Source organism: Pyrus communis, chromosome 8 (genome assembly GCF_963583255.1).
Source record: "Pyrus communis chromosome 8, drPyrComm1.1, whole genome shotgun sequence".
Lineage (NCBI taxonomy): Eukaryota > Viridiplantae > Streptophyta > Magnoliopsida > Rosales > Rosaceae > Pyrus > Pyrus communis.
Window position 1 is genome coordinate 1,361,233 of NC_084810.1, and position 20,322 is coordinate 1,381,554.

Sequence of the window (20,322 nt, forward strand, 5' to 3'; positions counted from 1 at the left end):
CACGAAATTTCTAGAATTCGCAGGCAAGGATCCTTTTCCGCTAATTGTCAGAAGGGTTTGGTCCTTCTACATACAAGAAAAGGGTACTACTTGTCGTTTGTAGGGCTTGGATTCCCACTCACAAAGGAGAATATTGTAATTTACTTTTTGTTTATAATACTTTCATGCGTTTTTACTAGGAAATGAATAGGTATGTGGCGTGTCATAATCGATAATCTAAATTTTTTTTGGTTGAATCATATTTTAATTCGTAGGCAGATTGATTTGGGGTAGTTATATCGACTTATACTCCTTTATTATGTCTTTAATTTTTTTACTTTTTCTAATTCACGACAGTTCTCAAATAAGTAAATATATCGTTAGAGCATCTTCAAAAGAGATGTCAAATATAATATGTCAAAATTTTATTTGATCGCTGATGTGTCAAATTGAAAAATTCAATTAAATATATTTGATTCCTTCTTTATTTGCTGTAAAAAGAAAGGTAGATAGAAAACAAGGAGTCAAATGACTCACATGCCACATCATATATGGCATATCCATTGGAGAACACCTAAATGTCTTTCAATCCCATTTAGCATATTTGGCATCTCCTTTGAAGATGATGTTAGAAATTACAGTTAAACTACCAAAAAATTGCTCATAAAATATAATTGAGGTTTTTCCACTTGGGGAAGTGTTTTGGGAAAGAAAAAACTTTCACTAATGAATACTTAGATTTGATTTGGGATTTTGGAGTGTACATAAAAGCTCACAAAAGATCAAAGTTCCACAATAATAAGGAGAAATTTTTGGAACACAACTTAGTACACTAAGTATCATAATACAGATGGTTAAAAACATTTTTTTTTGTATTCAACCACTTGTGTTATGATACTTGGTGTATCGAACTTATTCTCGGCACATTGAAATCTCTCTCCACTAACAAGAGTTTATTACAGTGGTATGGGCAGAACTTACACTTTCTATTAATTTTTTGTTACTTTTCTATTTATGTAGGCTGTCAAATGTTCTTCAAAACTTTAAATTCTTAGCTAATTTGTTAGAATTGCTCTCAACACCCACTCTTTTCAATTAATTAATATCCTACCAAAATTCTTAGCTAATTTGTTAGAATTGCTCTCAACACCCACTCTTTTCAATTAATTAATATCCTACCATAATTGCCTTCACCTCTCAATTCAATTGTACAAAGAAATTATAACAAATTTAAAAGGAGAAATGCTAGGAAGACTCTTAAAAATGAAAAATTTCATAGACTCTTTGTCACCTCACGTTTTTAGCATAATATTTTATAATGTTGGTACATAAATTGACGTTAAAATGTGAGGTGACAGAAAATTCATAAAGAGTCTCACTTTCAGTAAGTCTCTTTAGCGTAGAAAAATGGCATTCATTCTTGAAACTTGCTCGCCATTTCGTTGGATGTTGGGAGTATTGGAGTATGCAACGAAAGATGGTAAAACAAAAGTTACTAACTTCTTGTCCACTCCTCCGTCCTTTTGGTCCTTACTTGGTTTCACAAACTGCCTGGCTGGAGTAAAAACGTTTACCAAGAAATAAAAAATCATATTGGGTGATTGCTTTAAATTATTACAAGATGGAATATACAACAACGCTCGACACTTTACGTGTGTAAAAAGTCATTTATTCTTATAAGAGATTATTATCTTGTACGCATCTTTAATGCATTGTTATAGTTTTCTAATAAATAATATCTTTGATAATTTGCTAATGAAAATAATGATCACAAAGTACAAACTTGTCAAACTATAATTTGCAGTGAGTCGAAAACAATCGATGTTCACAAAATTACATGAGCAAATAGCGTGGGTGTGTACAAATATGTACCAATGTGGATGGTATTATTATGGAAGCATAAATTTGGTAGGTAATGTTGAGCAGGAAGCAAGAAAGCAAAGCTAGCAACCCCATCTGGCATATGCAATGACGCCCCACAGATGGAGAGATTTTTTTGTATGTGCCAAGAACACGGTCCAATACACTAAGTGTAATAGTACAATTGTTGAAAATTTGGACAAAAAATTCCAACCAATTATTTTATGACACTTTGACATACCAAATCATGTTCTCGACATACTGAAAAATTTCTCTCACAGATGACATAACCACTCCAACAACTAAAACACCCCCACATTCCTCCTCTTGGTTTTTGGATATGGTACATTTGCCATACTTGATAGAGCTTGCAATCTTTTTGCCTCCACATTTATTTAACTTCAGTAACATGTCATTTTCATCCAGCCACACCACCTTCTACACAAAATGAGCTTCCTCTTTCTTGAGTACTAGGAGGCGAGATGTGCGTTAGAAGGGAATTAATTTGTTCTACCATTGGAGATATCTCTTGTTTTTTATGAGTGTTGTAATCCTAAAATAATTATGCCTCGGTTGCAACATATTTTATCGCCTGAAGCAAGTTAATACAATTGATGAGATATTTAAGTCGTCAATGAGTGCTCAAAACAGAACATTATTATCCTTGATAACAAAAGATTTTTTTGTGTGAGGTAAGTTGTCGAGTGCGACGTATGCGGTCTCTAGAGCAAGGAGAGAAACAAATACTACAATGTACATGATAATAGGGTTTTTGTCCACTCTCAAGATTTTTAAGCATTTATGGGTTCATTTGTTTCTGGTCATAGAAGCTAACAAATACTTGAAGGATGACAAAAAACATGCTCTAACCGGTAGCCTTTGAGGGGAATCAAATCCACCCTGGATCTCTATGCCCGAATCCCACAAATTGAGAGATTTGGACGTTTCAAGTTTTTTGAATTTTTGTGAAGCGAGTAAAAGCAGGGTCTGGACACAAAGATCCGGTGTGGATCTCAATCCATAGGTATTATTTGTAGAAAGAATTGTGGCTTAACTTTCACCTTTGAGGGACAAAAACAACTTTCAAGAAAAGCACTTTTCTGGTTCTTAATCTTATGATCCAACAGGCCCAAAAAATTATAGAGAAAAATAAATCTTCTGATCCAAGTTTTGGTGAAATAGTGGGCTGTGGGGGAGCATTTTAACCAAACTGGATCATATGAGCTTTGCCAAGTTCAACGATAAAAGCTTCCTCACTACCAAATTAACAAGAAAGATGATACATTGTTGCGTCCGATGAAGGGTTTCAAAACAGAGCCTTACATTACATACCTCCAAGAAAGTTATTACGCTACCTCGTTACGAAGGTGCTAGGCGGAATACACGAAAATTTTCTCTACATCAAAGTAAAATCATTCACGCTAAAGGACTTCGAAAAACTCTGATATCCATATTTCTTGACAGATTTCATAGCAGTGGATTCCATTGTAGGATTTACTCCATCGTAGGAATTGACCCGCCCGCTGCCACAATCTGTTGCTCCAACTACAGAAACCGAAGGGGCAAAGTCAGTGAATGGACGAGATATTGGCAAAGAAGCTAATGTGAAATCCAAACTGAGATTGTTCGTGGTAGCAGTCCGAGGATGCTTTGGAGGATCCAAAGCGATGAATATGTCAAGGACAGAACATAAGTTATATCCCCGAGCTCACAAGCAGGGGTTATGCCAAGTAATTCCTTTAGATAATCAATCCCGGAAAATGCAAGCTGCCTAGTAAAATTTTCATGTACTTACGCTAAATAAAGTTTCGAGCTTGTTCTTCAGTGCAGAGCTTTCTTGCTGCAGTTGTTGCAAACATCTCAAACACCTACACCAAACATTATTGAGTCACAATTAGGTGCAACTGCCCTGCTACAAACCCTCTCTTCATCGCGAGAGTTGAGTACAAACACAAATGAAATATAAGTCGAACATAAGATCCCAACTTCTCTTGACTCATAGTGGGGATGTTCAGAATTTTTTAAACATTATTTTAGTTAAACTATGATTTTCTGTCAATGAAATAACCGGCTTACAAATTTCTAGTCCGAATTGTGATTAATATTATAGTGTTAACGGAAGGAAGAGCATATACATTGACAAATTTCCGATTGCTGGTATAATATAAATCAATCACTGAAAACATCACCACGAAGCAAAAACACTTACCCTTCAAGGTTCCGGGCCTCACAAAAATTTCTGAAGTTGATGCATGCATTTTTAAGTCTCAATGCACCTATCCTGCAAACGGACGAAATCAATTTCCAATTAGAAACCTCAAAAAAAACAACTTAAGTACAAAAAATTAGCGTACCATATATATAAGAACGATAAGAACAGCCGTTCACAGCAAGTTAGGCATTCAAGTGACACAGAGAATTGACAATGAAATAAGTAAAGAAAAGAGGTTGGAATTACCAGGCACTGCTACCCTTGAATTGATGAACATAGACATCTACCTGTTTGAAATTTACAACGTTCTGTTCTCTACGAAAAATAAACGAAACCCAAATTAACTTTGTTTTCACACAGCTACCAACAACAACAACATGCCTTTTCACACTAAGTGGGGTCGGCTATATGAATCCTAGAACGCCATTGCGCTCGGTTCTGTTTTCACACAGCTACCACCACAAAATTTGTCCAAAAGCGAAGCAAATCAAAGAATATCACTCAGAGTTAAGACAAGAGAACTCACAGAGCCCTGGCCATATTGTTGAGAAGCTTCTCAGAATCTTGAAAGAAAAGAGAAACAACTTCAACTACAAAATCTGGGCTGTTTTCATCCTGCAGCTTCTTTAGCTGAGCAAATTGATCGTCCAAGAATCCCTTTTCACCACCACCAAAAACCCCACAAAGCAAAATTACTTCAACGGCCCAAAATTCAAAAACAAAGGGGAAAAGAATTCCAGTTTTGAACCACAAATGGAAGTACTTCTGGGAAACTAATTCTGGCATCCAGCAATTTCTACAAACATTTCTTCCTTATAATCTGAAAGTTCCTTTTTTAATCAAAGTAATCTGAAAGTTCTAACTTTTTAAGTTTTATGGTGAAATTAACAAAACCCATAAAACTTTTCCACTGAAAACAAACAGTTGCCAACAGAGAAAACCCAGAAAACTTTCCACGCAAACAAACAGATACCAGCAGAGAAACCCCAGAAAATTTTCCATGGAAACAAACAGAGGCCAGCAGAGAAAACCCAAAAAATTTCCATGGAAACAAACAGAATTCAGCAGAGAAAACCCAGTAGAGATAAACAAAAACATCAACGGAGAAAAGGGAAAAAATCAGAAAAACCTCTCGGCGCAGATACTGAGTGTAGTCGAACCACTGCTCCTGCCACTGAGTCACGGCGTCCATGGCCGCCTTCTCGCTCAGTTCCTACCTTCACAGCGGGCGAGTTTTTGACTCGGCAGACAACTCGGGAACGATAATGCGGAAGCGGGCATATCTTATATAATCTGTATACAGGAGAAAAAAGGAGTTATAAATGTGTGGAAATTGAAATGGAAAGGCTCTTTCTTTTTTATTGAAAGCAAACGTTTCGAATAAAAACGTCTTTGGCGACAAAATACAGAGTAACTGACTGATTGACAGAATGACCTGCCACTGCCACGGAGGGAAGATTTTTGTCAACGTCACCGGAATAAGCTCTATGTTTATTTAATTTCCCCAAATAATTATAAATATAGGCCATTTTAGTCTATTACCAAATAAAAATATAAAATTTTAACATATATTTTCGGTATTGTTTATTTTTAACAAAAAAAAAATCATATTTTTACCTTTTTCTAGTACTATTCATTACCTTTATTATATTTTTACATTAAAACTAAAGTTTTTTTTAGACATTTCATTAGTTTTCGTATAAAAATAATGTTAAACTATAATCAATTGTTTAATATTTTTTCCACCTAGTATTGCATGGTACTAATATTCGTGTGAAGTTTTACGTCCGAATCGTATGAATGATAAGTTCAACACCAATTTATTTTTCTATTGTTCATGCAGGGTGTCTTTTGCAGCTAACACATGCATATTCAAAAGAAATGCAAAAGGGGACAAACTAGTGGTCTCTCTTGACCACCATCGTGCAATTCACCAACGTAAAAAATCTAACCTAAGACATGCTAACTACTGGGCCACTCTATAGTGGTTTAATCACTTTTGCAATTGGGATTTATTTATTTTTTTTGAAACAAGTACGATATTCATTAAAGCAACATAGAATTCGTTCAAACTAAGGATATTGTGATCACTGGGCCTCGATAAAAACTATTTCAATTGGGATTTAATTATGATCATTTTAGACAAGTATCTCTATAAATTTTACTTTTTTAGGGAAAAAAAATAATATACACTAAATTAATTTAAAATACTAAAAAAGTTTGAATTCGTGCATAAAGAAAGAAACACACTACTCTAACTATTTTTCGAATTTATCAATTTAAACTATGAAAGAAACATAAATTGCAGAAAAAGAAACACATTGCTCTAACCAATTTAAATACGTTAACGGACATCCCTATTCTAACGTTCCGGTTGCTTGCTTAAAAAAAGTCCGCGACCGGCTTTGTCAAGTCCATTTTTAGGCCGCCACCACCACCACACAAGCCGCATGAGGTGTCCTCACGACTAATTTGGCATTATGCTTTGATTGAACACGTGTCAATTTCTTAGGCGTACAAGGAAATTAAATTATTCGACCAAAACACAAACAAATTAAAATTAAGGATTTGAACCTATCAATAAAATTCTATATGTTGGTGGGGCGGTGCATGATCCATGGAGGATCCATATCCAAATCCACGTAAGCGGTCATATATTGTTGCCCACAGATTTTAAAAACTTGGCATAGGAAAAGGATTCTTTTCGGATTCATTTTATGAGGATTCTGAAAATTTTTATATCTTAACCGTTCATTGTATATCATGCGGTTAGTTTTCGTCATGTACTATTTGCGTTTAATTTTAAATAAAAAAAAATCAAATAATTTCTGATTTCATAATGTATAATGAATGACTAAGATATAAAAATTCTTAGAATCCCTAATATAGATTTGATTGCCTCTTCGGTGGAAGCTTTCCAAAAAGTAGTGAATCTCCAACATTGGATTTGGTCGTGGGCTTGACGTTCTATCAGGATTTGGATTCTATCCCGATTTATTAACTTTTTAATGAATCGGGATAGAATCCAAATCCTGATAGAACGTCAATCCCACGACCAAATCCAATGTTGGAGATTCACTACTTTTTGGAAAGCTTCCACCGAAGAGGCAATCAAATCTATATTAGGATTTATGGATTTGACTATTTAAAGGAAATTGTGAAGTGCATGTTTGCAACGAAAGTGGAAGGAAACTTTTATAGGGAATAAAATAAAGTCATTGATGCTTTATGACATCAAATATTAGGTGTTTAAAAAATAACATGTGCAAAAAAAAAAAAAAAAAAAGTAGGAAAGATGAGAATACTTTGTTAGATGTGTGGACACAAGAAAAATAGTAAGATTAAGAACCTGGACATTAGAGTAAAGTGAACCGAAGACCTAGAAATGCTTCAATTAAAGGATGCACTATGTGACAGAAGCTTCGAGCAAAGAGTGTAGAGAAAGACTAGGAAATAGACTTCAAGAAAAATATGAAGTATTTGGGAGTTAGAATATTCGATTTAGCGTCATTTAGTCTATTTGTTGGATTTTTAATGATATTATGATGTTTAGTCTACAGTTGTTGAAAAGTTTCAAGTTAAAAAACAATTGTTGTTAGGTCTCAATTTTGTTCACATTATAAGTTTTGGCATTTGCCTGTTGCATGCACGCCCGTATTAATGTTATAAAAACCAACTAGGTTATAGTTTAGTTGCACTTCTCTTCCCAATGTCGAAAGATGTTCCGAATTCAAAACCTCATCCTGCCACCAATTAAGAACGAGAGGTTTGGCAAAACCATATTTAGATCTTCGAATCAAAATCATTTGTAAATCTACTAGCCTCAATCAAACGTCGTACCGTAAATGGGAACGAGTTTTACGGTTACTTGTAGCATAACTTGTGAGAATGCACACCATGCAATCAAGGAAACTTTAACAAAAAGCTTCCGGTACTGTTCACTTTAACAAAAAACCTACATTTTTACACTAAAAAATTAATCATAGTACTATTCACTTTACCCTTTTGTCCTTATCGTTAAAACTCAAAGTTTTCAAACCATTTTCATTAGTTTTCCTTACAATCAAACCGTGTACTCCGTTTTGGCAAAATTGGCCTTACACACAATTGTGTAATTCCAACCACTACAACAACCAAGCTTTATCTCACTAAATGAGGTCAATTGTATGAATCCTATAACGTCATTGCGCTCAGTTTTGCGGCCTGTGAAATTGCAATTTACAAAAATTACAAGTAATAGCATTTTCTTTTCTCATTTTTTTTGGGGTTTCCATTTCATCATTTCAGAAGAATAAAAGTATAGGTGTACAAACTTGGAGAGAACTTTGTTTCATACCAAATTTATCTGTACAGGACATAAGAGGAGGATCGGCGAATAGTTCAACGCGAGCAATACCAATTCCAAAATCCACTTTCTACAAAGCCTTGTCAACCCACAGCTACCACAAATCCATAAAACCTTTTGAATTTCCATCTACAATATGTACAATTCCGAGCGAGAGAAGAGAAGTTACCTTTGCTTTGGTGACATATTAACGTCGTGCATTTTTTATTGATCGTCAGAATAGGCAACACGCAGCTTTAACTTATAGATCAACCTGCCGGAAGAAAATACGAGGTCATTGCTATCAACTCATTTAAACAGATCATTGAAATCAAAAGTTAGCTTGTGCGATGATGCAGTGAAGCAATAGCTTTAGATTTTAACCTTCATCAGAAAAGGCAAACATGCCTCCAAGCATTTCACCATCTTCCTCGTTTTCGGGTTTCACCTTTTCGCAGTGGCTACTGTCGCTGTCAACATCCTCGGCTATGACTTCAGTTAACCCATTGCATCCGTTCTTCTCCAGTGCGTTACAATGCTCCTCCTGGAAAAACTGTGAAAGATCTATTGGATGCTGCAAAGTGGAAGCCCCCTCTGCAACAATATCGGTACTCGAAGCACGTTGATCAGAGTATAAAACTGAGACCTCCCTGATCCCAATTGCTTTCAATGCTAGGCCTTCTTCGGCAGAAACTCTTCCTCCTGGAATCAAGGTACTTTCTAACACAGGCAAACCGTTGGTGACACAGCCGTTGATTTGAGAATCGATGTTCTTAAAATGTTCAGATGGAGTACACAGAATGCTGAAAGACATATGGTTTTCTAATGAAGGCTCAACAATTGTATTGGGTCTTCTTTCCGAGCCATTCAAGGTCTGATAAACTGTTGTGCGGGGCTTCTCATTGTTTATTTGATCGAAGTCAAGAAAATGCTCAATTCTTCTTGACGAACCTGATAGAGATCCAAAATAGTAATTATGTGGACACAATTAGTTAAAATGATCAGGACAGAACATCAGCTATAAGAAAGAATTTTGTAAGAGCCTCAACATATGGATTTATATATTTGGAATATTACTTGAAGACCTTGCCAAAACAAGTGTAGAGATTAAATTTGAGCATTTGACAAAGAATAATAATCATCAAGTCCTTTTTGCACTAAGAAAACCATTGCAGACTATCTCCGATCTTATTCCTCTCAAAAACAGAAGAGATGTTCCAAGTACCGGGTATTCAAGCGGTACTCCACGTCATAATACAAGTGAAGGAAATGATATATTTTTCTTTGTTCCTCCACTTATTTTATGACACGTGGAGTACCCACTTGAACACCAGGCACTTGGAAAATTTTCTCTAAAACAGATGGAGAAGCCACAACGTAAAATGGACAGAGAGTTTTCATTTATATCCATTTGGATGACAGAAAGATATTAAATACTGATTGAAGCATATTTTTTTTTATCATTGTATCATACCCCCATCTGAGCTTTCAGTGGAGCTAAGTGATGCAGGCTTCGAGTGACATATAACAGTCTCTTCCAAGATCTTGTTTTCAGCTGGATGAGGCGGCGAAGTATGATTGGGATACCTCCCACCAGCAAGGCCTCTGAATCATACAATGAAGGGAGAATTTAACAAGTATCAGAATTGTGGAAGGACAAAACACACACAGGACCATGCTTAAGCATGAAACATATAATATAACAGTATCTCTACCCAGCGCCTGGTAAGCTCAGACGCCAGCATCTCAAAGGATCAAACCACTTATATTATTTAGATTATAGAGTTACAACAATGCGTGTGGAACTATAGATAAAACGGTCGTCACCTGTCATCCCAGCTTGATTTGATGAAATGGAACTGCTCGAAAACAGGTAACAAATCTTTCTGTCTCATTTCAATTTCATGAACAGGGACCTTTTCAATTTCAAACTCTCCACCAGTGAAACTATCAGCTCTTGGATCGCCCATCGTGTAAAAACAAATCTAGAACAGTGAAAAGTAAATTACCACCAAAACAGAGAAGAATGTTAACTGGATATGTAACTTTGAATTTTGAAATAAGAACTACCTTAGACTTTTGCCATATTGGTAATCTCAAAGAACTGATCTGCACCTCTGCATTAGAGAGGTACCAGTGGGACCCATCATGGACCTTCCCAGAATAAGTTTCCGGTCTCCTTTTCCCCCCAACAGTACCATTTAAATCTAGAGATTCCATTCCGTGAGTACCATCAGAACCTGATTTGTTCTGAAGTATGCCAGCCACCTCTTGTCTATCGAATGTGGTACCAAGACTACTATCCTCTCTTTCCTGCCAGTCTGACCGCCTACATACATCCCACCATTGAATGGGTTCAACTTTCACTCTCAGCTCTTCGTCCTGAATATGCATAGACGTGGCTGCCTGGGTACTTATACCACTATGACTCTGTTCTACCCCTATCCTTGGCTGAAGTTCATGTTGAACTACATGACCTGATGGAGTATAAACTAATAGATGTTCCAAGGTACTGGTCCTTGAGTTACTGTGCTGAAGACTTTGAGATAAGGAATTATGGAAAACTGCAGCAACAGCACCAGATGGCACAAAGACCTTCCCTGTCGCTGAAGCAGTGGCATTGTTGGCTGTGCTAAGCCATCCAAAACTACTGTACTTTATCCTGCTCACCACGGAAAGAGCAACAGATGGTGGCGGTGGAAAAGATTGTTGATTAATGACGCAAGAAGAAGCAGACCACCAAGGTAGAGATAAAACTGGACATAGGGAGGGTTCTTCACTGTGACTATTAAGAAGCCGAAATCCAACATCGCCACCAAAAGGGGATAAAACAAAAACATGGCAGGTCCCCTTGGATGAAACAATTGCAACCCACTGACTGTAATGACTAAAGCAAATGTCCTGGATCATCTGTCAGAATGATAAAAAATCAGAAAAATGTGGGTGGAAAATACAACAAAGATTACAGAACATCTCAAAAACTCATATATACTAACAGCTGATGTTATTCCACGATGCAGTTTGTAAAGATGCACATGAGAAGTGCTCCAATCGAAGTTTTGACCACCTGATCCAGTGCGTTTGCATGAAGGCATTATCCGGAAAACGTTAACATTATTTCCATACACTGAGGCAGTAACCAGAAGGGTCCCACTAGGATCGAAACACAGCGCAGATATTGGACTAGTATGAGCCTTAAACTGCGATATAACAGCTCGGGTAACAAAATCTTTGACAACAACCTGCAAGAAATTATTTTACCAAGTAATGAATAAGAGCTTTTGACTCAAAAGCATAACACAAAATTGTCCTGAACATCTGATAACCAACACGTAATAGTTTCGTATCTCATTTCTTTTTCCTCAAGGTTATAGTTCTTATAGGCTAAAATATTAACAACTCAATTTACGTTTATATTCAAAATAGTAACGGCAAAGAAGGCAGTCTATGAGGATGCGATATTGCTTTGTGCTCTATGTCAGTCTTGAGTGTAATATAGATAAGTATCATGGTGAAAAGATAGCATCATACGGTATGAAATCGTCTAACTAGTCTAATCTAGCAATCATACTAAAGATATATCAAGTATTGTCAAGAGCTATTTCAAGAATGAAATGAAGTTAAGAATTGTTATAAGAAAAACTTGCGCACATTATCATCCTAAAGCAAACAACAACAGAGTCTCAGACACCATTTCCAGGATAAAGAACAAAGAGAGACTCAATATGAGGAATAGATTCTCCAATTTCGTAGCTTCCAAGCCTAGACAAGAGACCATTGGTGAGATTTCATTAAGTTAATGAAAAGATACAGTGCTTAAATATTCATTCTGAGTAAAGAACTAACCATCCCTGCATTATCCATTTCTGTGCCTGCATGCCTGCTAACTTTCCAGCCTGAATTTGACGATATTGGAGAGTTAGATCCATCAGGGAGCATCTCTTGACAGTATTTATACAAGGTTTTGCATCCCATGTCACCCAGGTTAATTATTCCAGCAGCCAACTGTTTACTAGACTCCATTGCATAACGAGCCACATAACTACCATTGCCAGGTGATGTAGATGGACTAACTCCTGGGGAAGGAGTTAGGTTTTGGGGGCCTAAGCGACTTGCGTTTGACGCTAGAGGGCTGTTGGAAGCATAGGCTAACCACCTTGGACCCACAGCCATTGGGCCGTAACCAACATTAAACCCATTTGATCCTTGCCCTGCTAGCTGAGGAACAGGATAGGTAAGAACACTGAACCTGTTTTCAAGGGTGAGCGCGTCAAAACAGTAAATCTGCAGCCGAATGTCAGGAAGGTCAGTAATATGCATCCAATCTCTTTATACAGAAGGTGTAATTTAAAATTATTCAATCTCATAGTCTAAACTTCTCAAACTATATTATGTGTCACATGTAACCAAGTGCTTACTTGAGTTGCAAGACCCACAGCTACAATCCGAGGACTGCATCTAATCATACACACAGCAGACCGAAACCTCAGAACATGTACATAACCTTGGGACCTAATAGAGTAAAACCGAACAGCTGTAGGAGAGCTGACAGGGTTCCCTGGCCGAGACTCCAAATTACCATCTCTGCCTGCCACTCCCAAATAGCTAGTATTATGAACAGTTCCTGCACCATTAGTGTCATCTCCAGCAACAACCAGCAGCAAAGGATGCGTGGTTCTGAACCCTTGGTTACCATCAGAAGCCGCAGGAAAGGGCTGCATCTGTAAGAATGAAACCGAGCCATCGCGCTTTGAAACTAGTTCACTGAAATTAGAGGCATCCTCCATATCGAAAACTTGAAACCCATTTTGATAACCGAGTAAGAGAACATGCTTGAAGGTAGACTGACTAAACTCTAGCCTGTCAAAGCCAGCCCAGGTTACCTGTTTCACCAATGGAAGTTCACAAGTAGTCTAGTATATATGCAGTAATATCAAAACCTCGCTAAGAAAAAACATGATAGCAACCGCCAAATCCAACAAGAAGTTTGCTAATTCACTTAAAGCAACATAAACTGAAGACAGCATTCACCATTAGAGTAAAAACATTCATTTTGAAGTGCTTTTAAAATGACTAGAAGTGCTTTTAGAGAAAATGTTTTTAGGTTCCAAAATCACTTGAAGTGCTTCCTGCAAGTGCTTTTTCAGAATCCACTTGCAGTTTTACTAAGGATTTCAAAAATATTTTCACCAAAAGCGTGTTTAGTCATTTTAAAAGCACTCACGCAATTCAACAAGAAGTTTGCTCATTCACTTAAAGCAACATAAACTGAACTAAACATTCAGACCACTACAACAAAAACAACTCGTTTTTTGCCAAAATCCAAACACGAATCCAGCGATTCGACCTACTTAATCCTGCCATTGACTATAACCTCTCTCCCGCCCTAAAATTTCATAAAAAATCACTACTCCAACAAACAATCCGGAAACTAAAATCCAACAATAATCTCCAGAATAATTACAACAAGAATAATCAGCACTTCAAAAGCTTAAATAGGAAACAAAAATTCAACTAAACAGAAGCAAAATTAGGAAATCGCTTTCACACCTGATCCTTCTGATCCTCGGAAGCAGAAATCGAAGCAGCTACAGACGCACCGGCAGAGCGAACAGAAGAAGCGACGGTGCTGGCATTCGTCGACACAGTTTTAAGGCACGACGAAATAATCCTAAGCGAGTTCGGCAACAAGCCATTGTTCTTCCCCTTACTCTTCTTCATCCTCCACCGCCACCGCCTTCACCTAGCACTTCGTATCTTCCTTCAGCCTCCACCGCTGCTTCCGGAGCTATCCTCTCCGCCGCCGCCGCTGCCGATGAGCATCTCCGATCGCCGGCGATCGGAGTATATAGCATCCGCTGATTACAGTTGACGATTACGATTAGGAAGGTCTTTGACTTCAACTACACCAACAACAAAGCTCCTCAACAAGGCGTGTGTGGTCTCGTCGTGTTCAGCTATATTCTCTCTCCTCTCTTTCTCTCTCTAAATGATCAGAGACTCCGTATTTTTCTTTCTTTATTTATTTTTTTCTCTTTCGCTTTCAGTTTATTTCTACTTCTTTTTCTCTCTCATCGTCTCTCTCTCTCTCTCTCTCTCTCTCTCTCTTGTTTCTCTCTCTTCTGTGCGCGCTGGGCGTTGTGGTTATGTCTCGCTTCTGTGGTGTAAATCAAATAACAGTCGGTAAAAGTGATTTTTTTTTACTGTGTAAATTTTGGTTATTTACTGTTTGGATTTGGTTATTAACTAAGATTTAAACGCGTTTTGTTAGATTAGTCCGGCGTAATCATTGTACCTTTTTGTTTTGATCTGGTCATCGTATTAAATTTTAGTTTTGTATTCTAAGCGGTACTTAAAATATCGTATACAAATTTGTATCTACAAGGAAAATTTTTGGTTCAGTACTTCATCTTAACGACATAAAAAAAAAAAGATTGATCAAATTCTGTTGAGTCTGACTCATGGTGATCATTTATCAAAGAGCGATTTTAGTTATCAAATAATTGAACAACTAGATGCAATTTACTTACGATACTTAATTGACATTCATAAAAAGTATCTAATGGCTGACCGGCAATTATTAGTGATTCTCACTTCATGTAGGCGAGTTGCAGCCTACAGTCCAAACTGAGGACGGGTTTTTGGAGTTAGTTCACTCTTGCGGGATCACAACCCCTTGTCCTGGGCATTGTAGCACATGTGTCGCCCAATATATCGATATCAATATCAATTGATTTCGGTAGAAATTTAAATGAAACTTTAGGACGATGCCAAATACTGGTTTATACAAATTATAAGACTGTCTCCAATATTTAACCAATGTATCTGACATATACATCGACAACATTTGTCGATTTTGGCTGAAATTTAAGAGTTTCTTCGATGTGGGGACTTCACCCCCCTTCCATACATCTTTCTCTGACTTTTTTGATATTATCACGGAAATATTGACGAAATTCAAACTCTAATTTAGGTAACATAGGTAATAACTAGAAAGGAAAAAAGAACCTATGTAGAAATCTAAGGCGAAATTGTTATCATTTTTCGGTTAAAAAGTATGATTGTGTGTGACTAGTTGATCTAGCATCATTCAAGTTGTAGTTGGTCAGAGGATGTATAAGTTTCATTCGTACGGATACTAGATATATTAGGTTTGGTTAATATTAAGTTGTGACATATTGTGATGCATTGACGATGAGTTTATCATATGTTGTAAAAATCTTAGGGTAAATGTCTTCTGTTTGTTAGAGAATACGTATAATTGCCGTATGGAGACTAATGTTGGGTTTGGTTTGTGGGTATGTGAGTTTTTTTTTTCCAAGAAACGATAGTAGATTCATTGACAAGAGTCGTTACATAGTTTGCCACAAGGCCATTTAAGGCATCACACTCTCTTCACTAATTAAATATGAGATTAAGGTTGGGGGTTGGTTATCCCAATCACAAGCGTTGCTCATTGAGAGGCCCTAGCGAGCGAGTCTGTGTGCTGCGTTGTTTGCTTTGCTGCAGGTGTGGGTTAAAATAGCTCCAGTGATTGTTGATAGCAACTCCTTTATATCCTCCATAACTTGTCCAATGTCAGATAAGTCAGTGGAGGGGTTCCTAGACGCTTGAACAATCTGAAGCGAGTCACTCTCACATTGAAAGTTTTGGAAACCCCTATCTCCTGCCCAAACCAAGCACGCCCTTACAGCAACAGCCTCTACCTAGAGAGGGGAAAAACAATCCTGAAAACTGCCACACCGTGTGAGTTTGAGAATGAAAAATTGTTTTTTTCTTGTATTTGGTAAACACATATTGAAAAATAATTTTCTAGCCCTTGAAAATTAAAAAATAAATAAATAAATAAAAAGGAAAACTAATGTAAAGAACTTAAAAATTTAGAGTTTTAACGATAATGACAAAATAAAAGGTAAAGTAAATAGTACCATAATTGACTTTTTAATGTAAAAATTTAATTTTTTATTAAAATCAACAGTATCGAAAACTTTTCGTTAAAATTTTCTAAATAAAAACACCTCGTCCACCTCAAGTTTTATTTTCTTTTTCTAGGCCGAAACGCCGAAACCGAACAATAGCTATTATTTTATGACCAATATACCTTTAAATTACCAAATAATAAGAAAACGTGTAGAGTGGATAATGAAGTGGCATGGAAACGGAGGGAAGGGACGATAGCGTCAAAGTAATGAGAAATTCGGGGGAGTTGTTTGGTTGGGTGAAATACGCCATCCGGCGTTGGGGTTACGTGCCAGCCGGGTCCACAACAAAACTTGCCGATACCACCTATGGCTACCTGCGCCGCGCCGCACCACTTCATACCACAGCCTAGCCTACCCTATCTTAGCAAATACTTGATTAGACTGAGCAACTTTCAACCGTCGTTTATTGGATTTCATATTGTTTAGAAGAAATATTATCATCACTCGTTCACGTTTTGTTAAAATTCTCTTATCATTAATTCGTTATCGACGTAGAAGTCAAATTTGTGATTAGAAAATGTTAAAATATATTTGTGAGTCTTCTCAGTCCAAAAAGAGATGGATAATTATGACTTGTCATCAATTGTTTCTCTTTTAAAAAGAAAAAAAAAAAATCTTATCATTGATGCATATGGTCCATTGGGATGGAAAAAGGATCATCGCCAGATCATTTTTCTGGGAATCCTCGTTTATCGTATATCTACTATCAGAAATCATTTTAAATTTAAAATTAAATATAAATAGTACCTAATAAAAATTTAACCGCACGATATACGATGAACGGTCACGACCACGGAATTCCCAGGATTTCCAGGAAAAGGATATGACAAGTATCATTTTCCATTGGGAATGAGAATTCTAGGAATCTTCAAATCATGTCCGTTCATTGTATCGTCAGGTATTATTCATATTTAATTTTAAATAAAAGTATTTAAAATGATTTCTGACAGTAATGTACGATGAATGAACACGATTTAAGAATTCTCGAAATACTTACAAAGAAGATCCGGATAAGATCCTCATTCTTGACGTATGTGCTTTGATGCATGGATTATCCCACATGCGACTCTAAAGTTGCTTAATTAGTAAGAAATGTTGAAAGATGTGCCTCACTAAAACAACTCTCAACCATGTAGAACCAACATTGAATGACAATACATGAAGTCACATAATTATATAGGAAGTGTAAGACAACCAAAGTTTCTCTATCGATTGACCATAGCCCTCTAATTTTTGTTTTAAAAACGAGGACTAGCTGATGACAAAGCTACGACAGTGATGAACACGTTACATATAATTGATAAGTCAATATCTTAGCAAAAACAAAAATACAACCAATATTGTGGTAGGAAAACATCATGCTTTATCATTACTTAACTTACTAAACATACTTTTCTTTGATTATGATTTGTATCGGATTCTATCATGTACACGCTGAGTTTGGATACAACACATTGTCACTCTTTTCTCTTTTTTTTTTCCTTCTTTCTTTAACTCTTATATGGTTATATGTACACATTATATATGTTGAGAATCGTATTCATTCATTTCCTTTGTTGGACGGGTTGGACTGAACCACAAAACTCGTATAGTTTCCATGTCCATTACTCCAAGTTTCTGTGTCCCGTTACTTTACCCGCTTCCACGTTTCGAGAACCCGCCCGAATGGTTGCGTTAAGGTCTTCTGTGTCGATGAGCTCTTCGCGCAATGCCTTCCGGAAAATTGGCATTGATATGCTTTTCTTCAAGGACATCAGGCAGTTAAGATCTCCACTCATAAGTTGTACCACCTGTAACCACAGTGCAATTTTAAAAACCCATGTGCTTCGTGAAAAAGTAATTAGAAATGCTTCTTGAAGAAGCGTTTGAATATGTTTCTCCCGAAAGCATTTCTATTACCTAGAAGCACTTTTAAACTTTTTTTCAAAATGCAATCAGAAACGCTTTACCCCTTCCATAAGCAAATCCAAATAGGTCATAATTTATGAAACAAACAGAACAGAACATACCTGACTCATACTTGGCCGGCGTGTCGAGGACTTGTGTATGCATAAAGAAGCAGCCAACAATACGAGATTCATCTGGCGACGGTTGTACTCATCAGCTAGAGAAGGATCAGCCAAGTCTTTGATTGAATTCTTCTTCAGCAAGGGCCTTGCCTATAAAAGTACAGAAATAAACTCTGCGTTCTGAATATTGTTCGACTTATTTAAGCAAAATTAACGAAACGAAGATATACAGCATATGCTTGTGGAATTCAAGTGAGAAAGAAAAGTAGAAAACTTGCCCACAGAACAAGGCTTTGCTGCGAGTAATCTAGAGCTCGTCGTCCAGTGACTAGTTCCAAGAGCACCACACCATACGCAAACACATCAGTTTTCTCATCTACTATGCCGTGCAGTAGGAACTCGGGCGCAAGATAGCTGTGAATTGTGAGAAAGATATATAAGAACAAGACAAGCTAAAATCTTTGATAGATAACAGAAGATGAAGCAACTATAAGACTATATACCCAAATGTGCCCTCAAAATTTGATATAATGTGGTGAGTCCATTTCTCCGGTAGCCATTTTGCAAGACCAAAGTCACAAATCTGCGCGGAAGTCATAGAGAATCAGTCGCCATATTCATATAACTTAATGGGGTGTGCTATCCACATATCCCATTTTACTTCTCACACACCCTTAATAATTTCTGTTCATTGATCTTCTTCAATTCATCCGATCCGATGACCGAAAATTGTGTGCGAGAAGTAAAATGTGATGCGTGGATGTCACACCCCAACTTAATAGTCCGAAGCAGAAAGAGTACAACAGAACAAAGAAATTCAAGCTACAAAACATAAAAGTTCAAAGGATCATACCTTGGCCTCAAAATCGTCGGTGAGCAAAATATTTGCAGCCTTAATATCTCTGTGGATAATTCTCCTTTGACAACCCTCATGAAGATATTGCAAACCCTTAGCTGCACCTACTGCAATTTTATACCGGATGCCCCAATCGAGTTTCTCTTCCTCGGAACCTATAAAAATAACTGTCAGTAAACAGATATTACTTTTATATACAAGACGATATAAATATATTCTAAACTACTCTAATTTATCGGGAAAGGGGATTCAAAAACTGTGGGTATACTTTCTGTTAAATGAAAATATTGATGGCAACAAAAACTTTGGACTAACCATAAAGAACAGAAGCCAAACTTCCTTTTGTAGACAGCTCAAGAACCAAATGCATGCCACCTTCAACCCCATACCCAATTAGCCTGGCAGTATTAGGATGATTCACATGAGCCATGATTCCGATCTCCGCCATGAAGTCGCCGGCGATCTCCTCCTGCGTTCCCCGGGTTAGCCGTTTGATTGCCACAGGTTGCCCATTTTGCAGACAGCCCTTAAAAACTTCAGCATAACCCCCCTTTCCAATCAGATTTTCTGTATCAAAACACAAGGATAACAAGTTAACAACTATCCCAATGCGTTTATAAAGCGAAATCGCTAACTAATGTTTCCGAAATTGGGATGCTGAGATGGGAAAATGTGACAAGTATACTAACCGTGGCTAAAAGATTTGGTTGCGGCCTGCAGCTCATACAGGGAGAAGTTCTTCCACGGTGACTTGAAAGGGTACAGCATTTCAGGATCATCTGCCTGAAATTTCGGCCCGATAATGTCCCTCATGCTGCTGCTCATTCTCTTTGAGAATTTCCGCAGCGGACGCACTGTCGTGGCTAAAGGTTTTATGGACTTGGATGTCAACAATTTAACAAGTCCACCCCACCTAGAACTCTGTTTTGAATTCTGGTTAGCTTCTGAATCCGGCGTGGGCTCTTTCTCGGAGCTCGTTTCGGAATCCGAGCTCCGAAAATAGTCCTCAAGAACTCCCTTGGGAGAGTAAGCATCAACCTTCTCCTCCATTTTTTAGAAAGATCAGAACTCGCCAAAAGTCCAAATCTTTTCAATTCACC

The 20,322-nt window shown here is 37.2% G+C and overlaps 3 protein-coding genes across 3 annotated transcripts; all 3 read right to left on the bottom strand.

Moving 5' to 3' along the window:
- Positions 1–3,080: 3,080 nt before the first annotated feature.
- LOC137743438 (histidine-containing phosphotransfer protein 1-like) lies at positions 3,081–5,371 on the bottom strand. Its single transcript, XM_068483328.1, has 6 exons — positions 5,181–5,371; positions 4,578–4,708; positions 4,298–4,366; positions 4,049–4,120; positions 3,635–3,707; positions 3,081–3,384 (listed from the first exon to the last, which is right to left on the bottom strand). The coding sequence occupies exons 1-6, from the start codon at positions 5,241–5,243 to the stop codon at positions 3,334–3,336; spliced, it is 459 nt and encodes a 152-aa protein (XP_068339429.1). The 5' UTR covers positions 5,244–5,371; the 3' UTR covers positions 3,081–3,333.
- Positions 5,372–8,278: 2,907 nt separating this feature from the next.
- Positions 8,279–14,488, bottom strand: LOC137742220 (autophagy-related protein 18g-like). The gene is made up of 9 exons (XM_068482017.1): positions 13,926–14,488; positions 12,794–13,258; positions 12,222–12,659; positions 11,372–11,617; positions 10,446–11,285; positions 10,203–10,360; positions 9,850–9,980; positions 8,760–9,326; positions 8,279–8,649 (listed from the first exon to the last, which is right to left on the bottom strand). Exons 1-9 carry the CDS (start codon positions 14,094–14,096, stop codon positions 8,645–8,647), a joined length of 3,021 nt encoding a protein of 1,006 aa, XP_068338118.1. The 5' UTR covers positions 14,097–14,488; the 3' UTR covers positions 8,279–8,644.
- A 3,386-nt stretch (positions 14,489–17,874) lies between these two features.
- On the bottom strand, positions 17,875–20,322 carry LOC137743913 (receptor-like cytosolic serine/threonine-protein kinase RBK2). Its single transcript, XM_068483841.1, has 7 exons — positions 19,912–20,322; positions 19,538–19,789; positions 19,220–19,377; positions 18,870–18,949; positions 18,645–18,780; positions 18,367–18,516; positions 17,875–18,147 (listed from the first exon to the last, which is right to left on the bottom strand). The coding sequence occupies exons 1-7, from the start codon at positions 20,270–20,272 to the stop codon at positions 17,962–17,964; spliced, it is 1,323 nt and encodes a 440-aa protein (XP_068339942.1). The 5' UTR covers positions 20,273–20,322; the 3' UTR covers positions 17,875–17,961.

Bases quoted from the DNA above. Each gene is read 5' to 3' on its own strand.
- LOC137743438 (XM_068483328.1), bottom strand. From the start codon at position 5,243: ATGGACGCCGTGACTCAGTGGCAGGAGCAGTGGTTCGACTACACTCAG. The intron at 4,709-5,180 runs GTTTTTCTGATT...GGTGGTGAAAAG, and splicing joins CTCAGTATCTGCGCCGAGAG to GGATTCTTGGACGATCAATT. The intron at 3,708-4,048 runs GTAAGTGTTTTT...TGTTTGGTGTAG, and splicing joins GAGGCCCGGAACCTTGAAGG to GTGTTTGAGATGTTTGCAAC.
- LOC137742220 (XM_068482017.1), bottom strand. From the start codon at position 14,096: ATGAAGAAGAGTAAGGGGAAGAACAATGGCTTGTTGCCGAACTCGCTT. The intron at 13,259-13,925 runs GTGTGAAAGCGA...TTGGTGAAACAG, and splicing joins CCGAGGATCAGAAGGATCAG to GTAACCTGGGCTGGCTTTGA. The intron at 9,327-9,849 runs GTATGATACAAT...GATCTCTATCAG, and splicing joins CACTGAAAGCTCAGATGGGG to GTTCGTCAAGAAGAATTGAG.
- LOC137743913 (XM_068483841.1), bottom strand. From the start codon at position 20,272: ATGGAGGAGAAGGTTGATGCTTACTCTCCCAAGGGAGTTCTTGAGGAC. The intron at 18,950-19,219 runs GTATGATCCTTT...ACTTCCGCGCAG, and splicing joins CCGACGATTTTGAGGCCAAG to ATTTGTGACTTTGGTCTTGC. The intron at 18,148-18,366 runs GTATGTTCTGTT...CTGTGGTTACAG, and splicing joins GCCGGCCAAGTATGAGTCAG to GTGGTACAACTTATGAGTGG.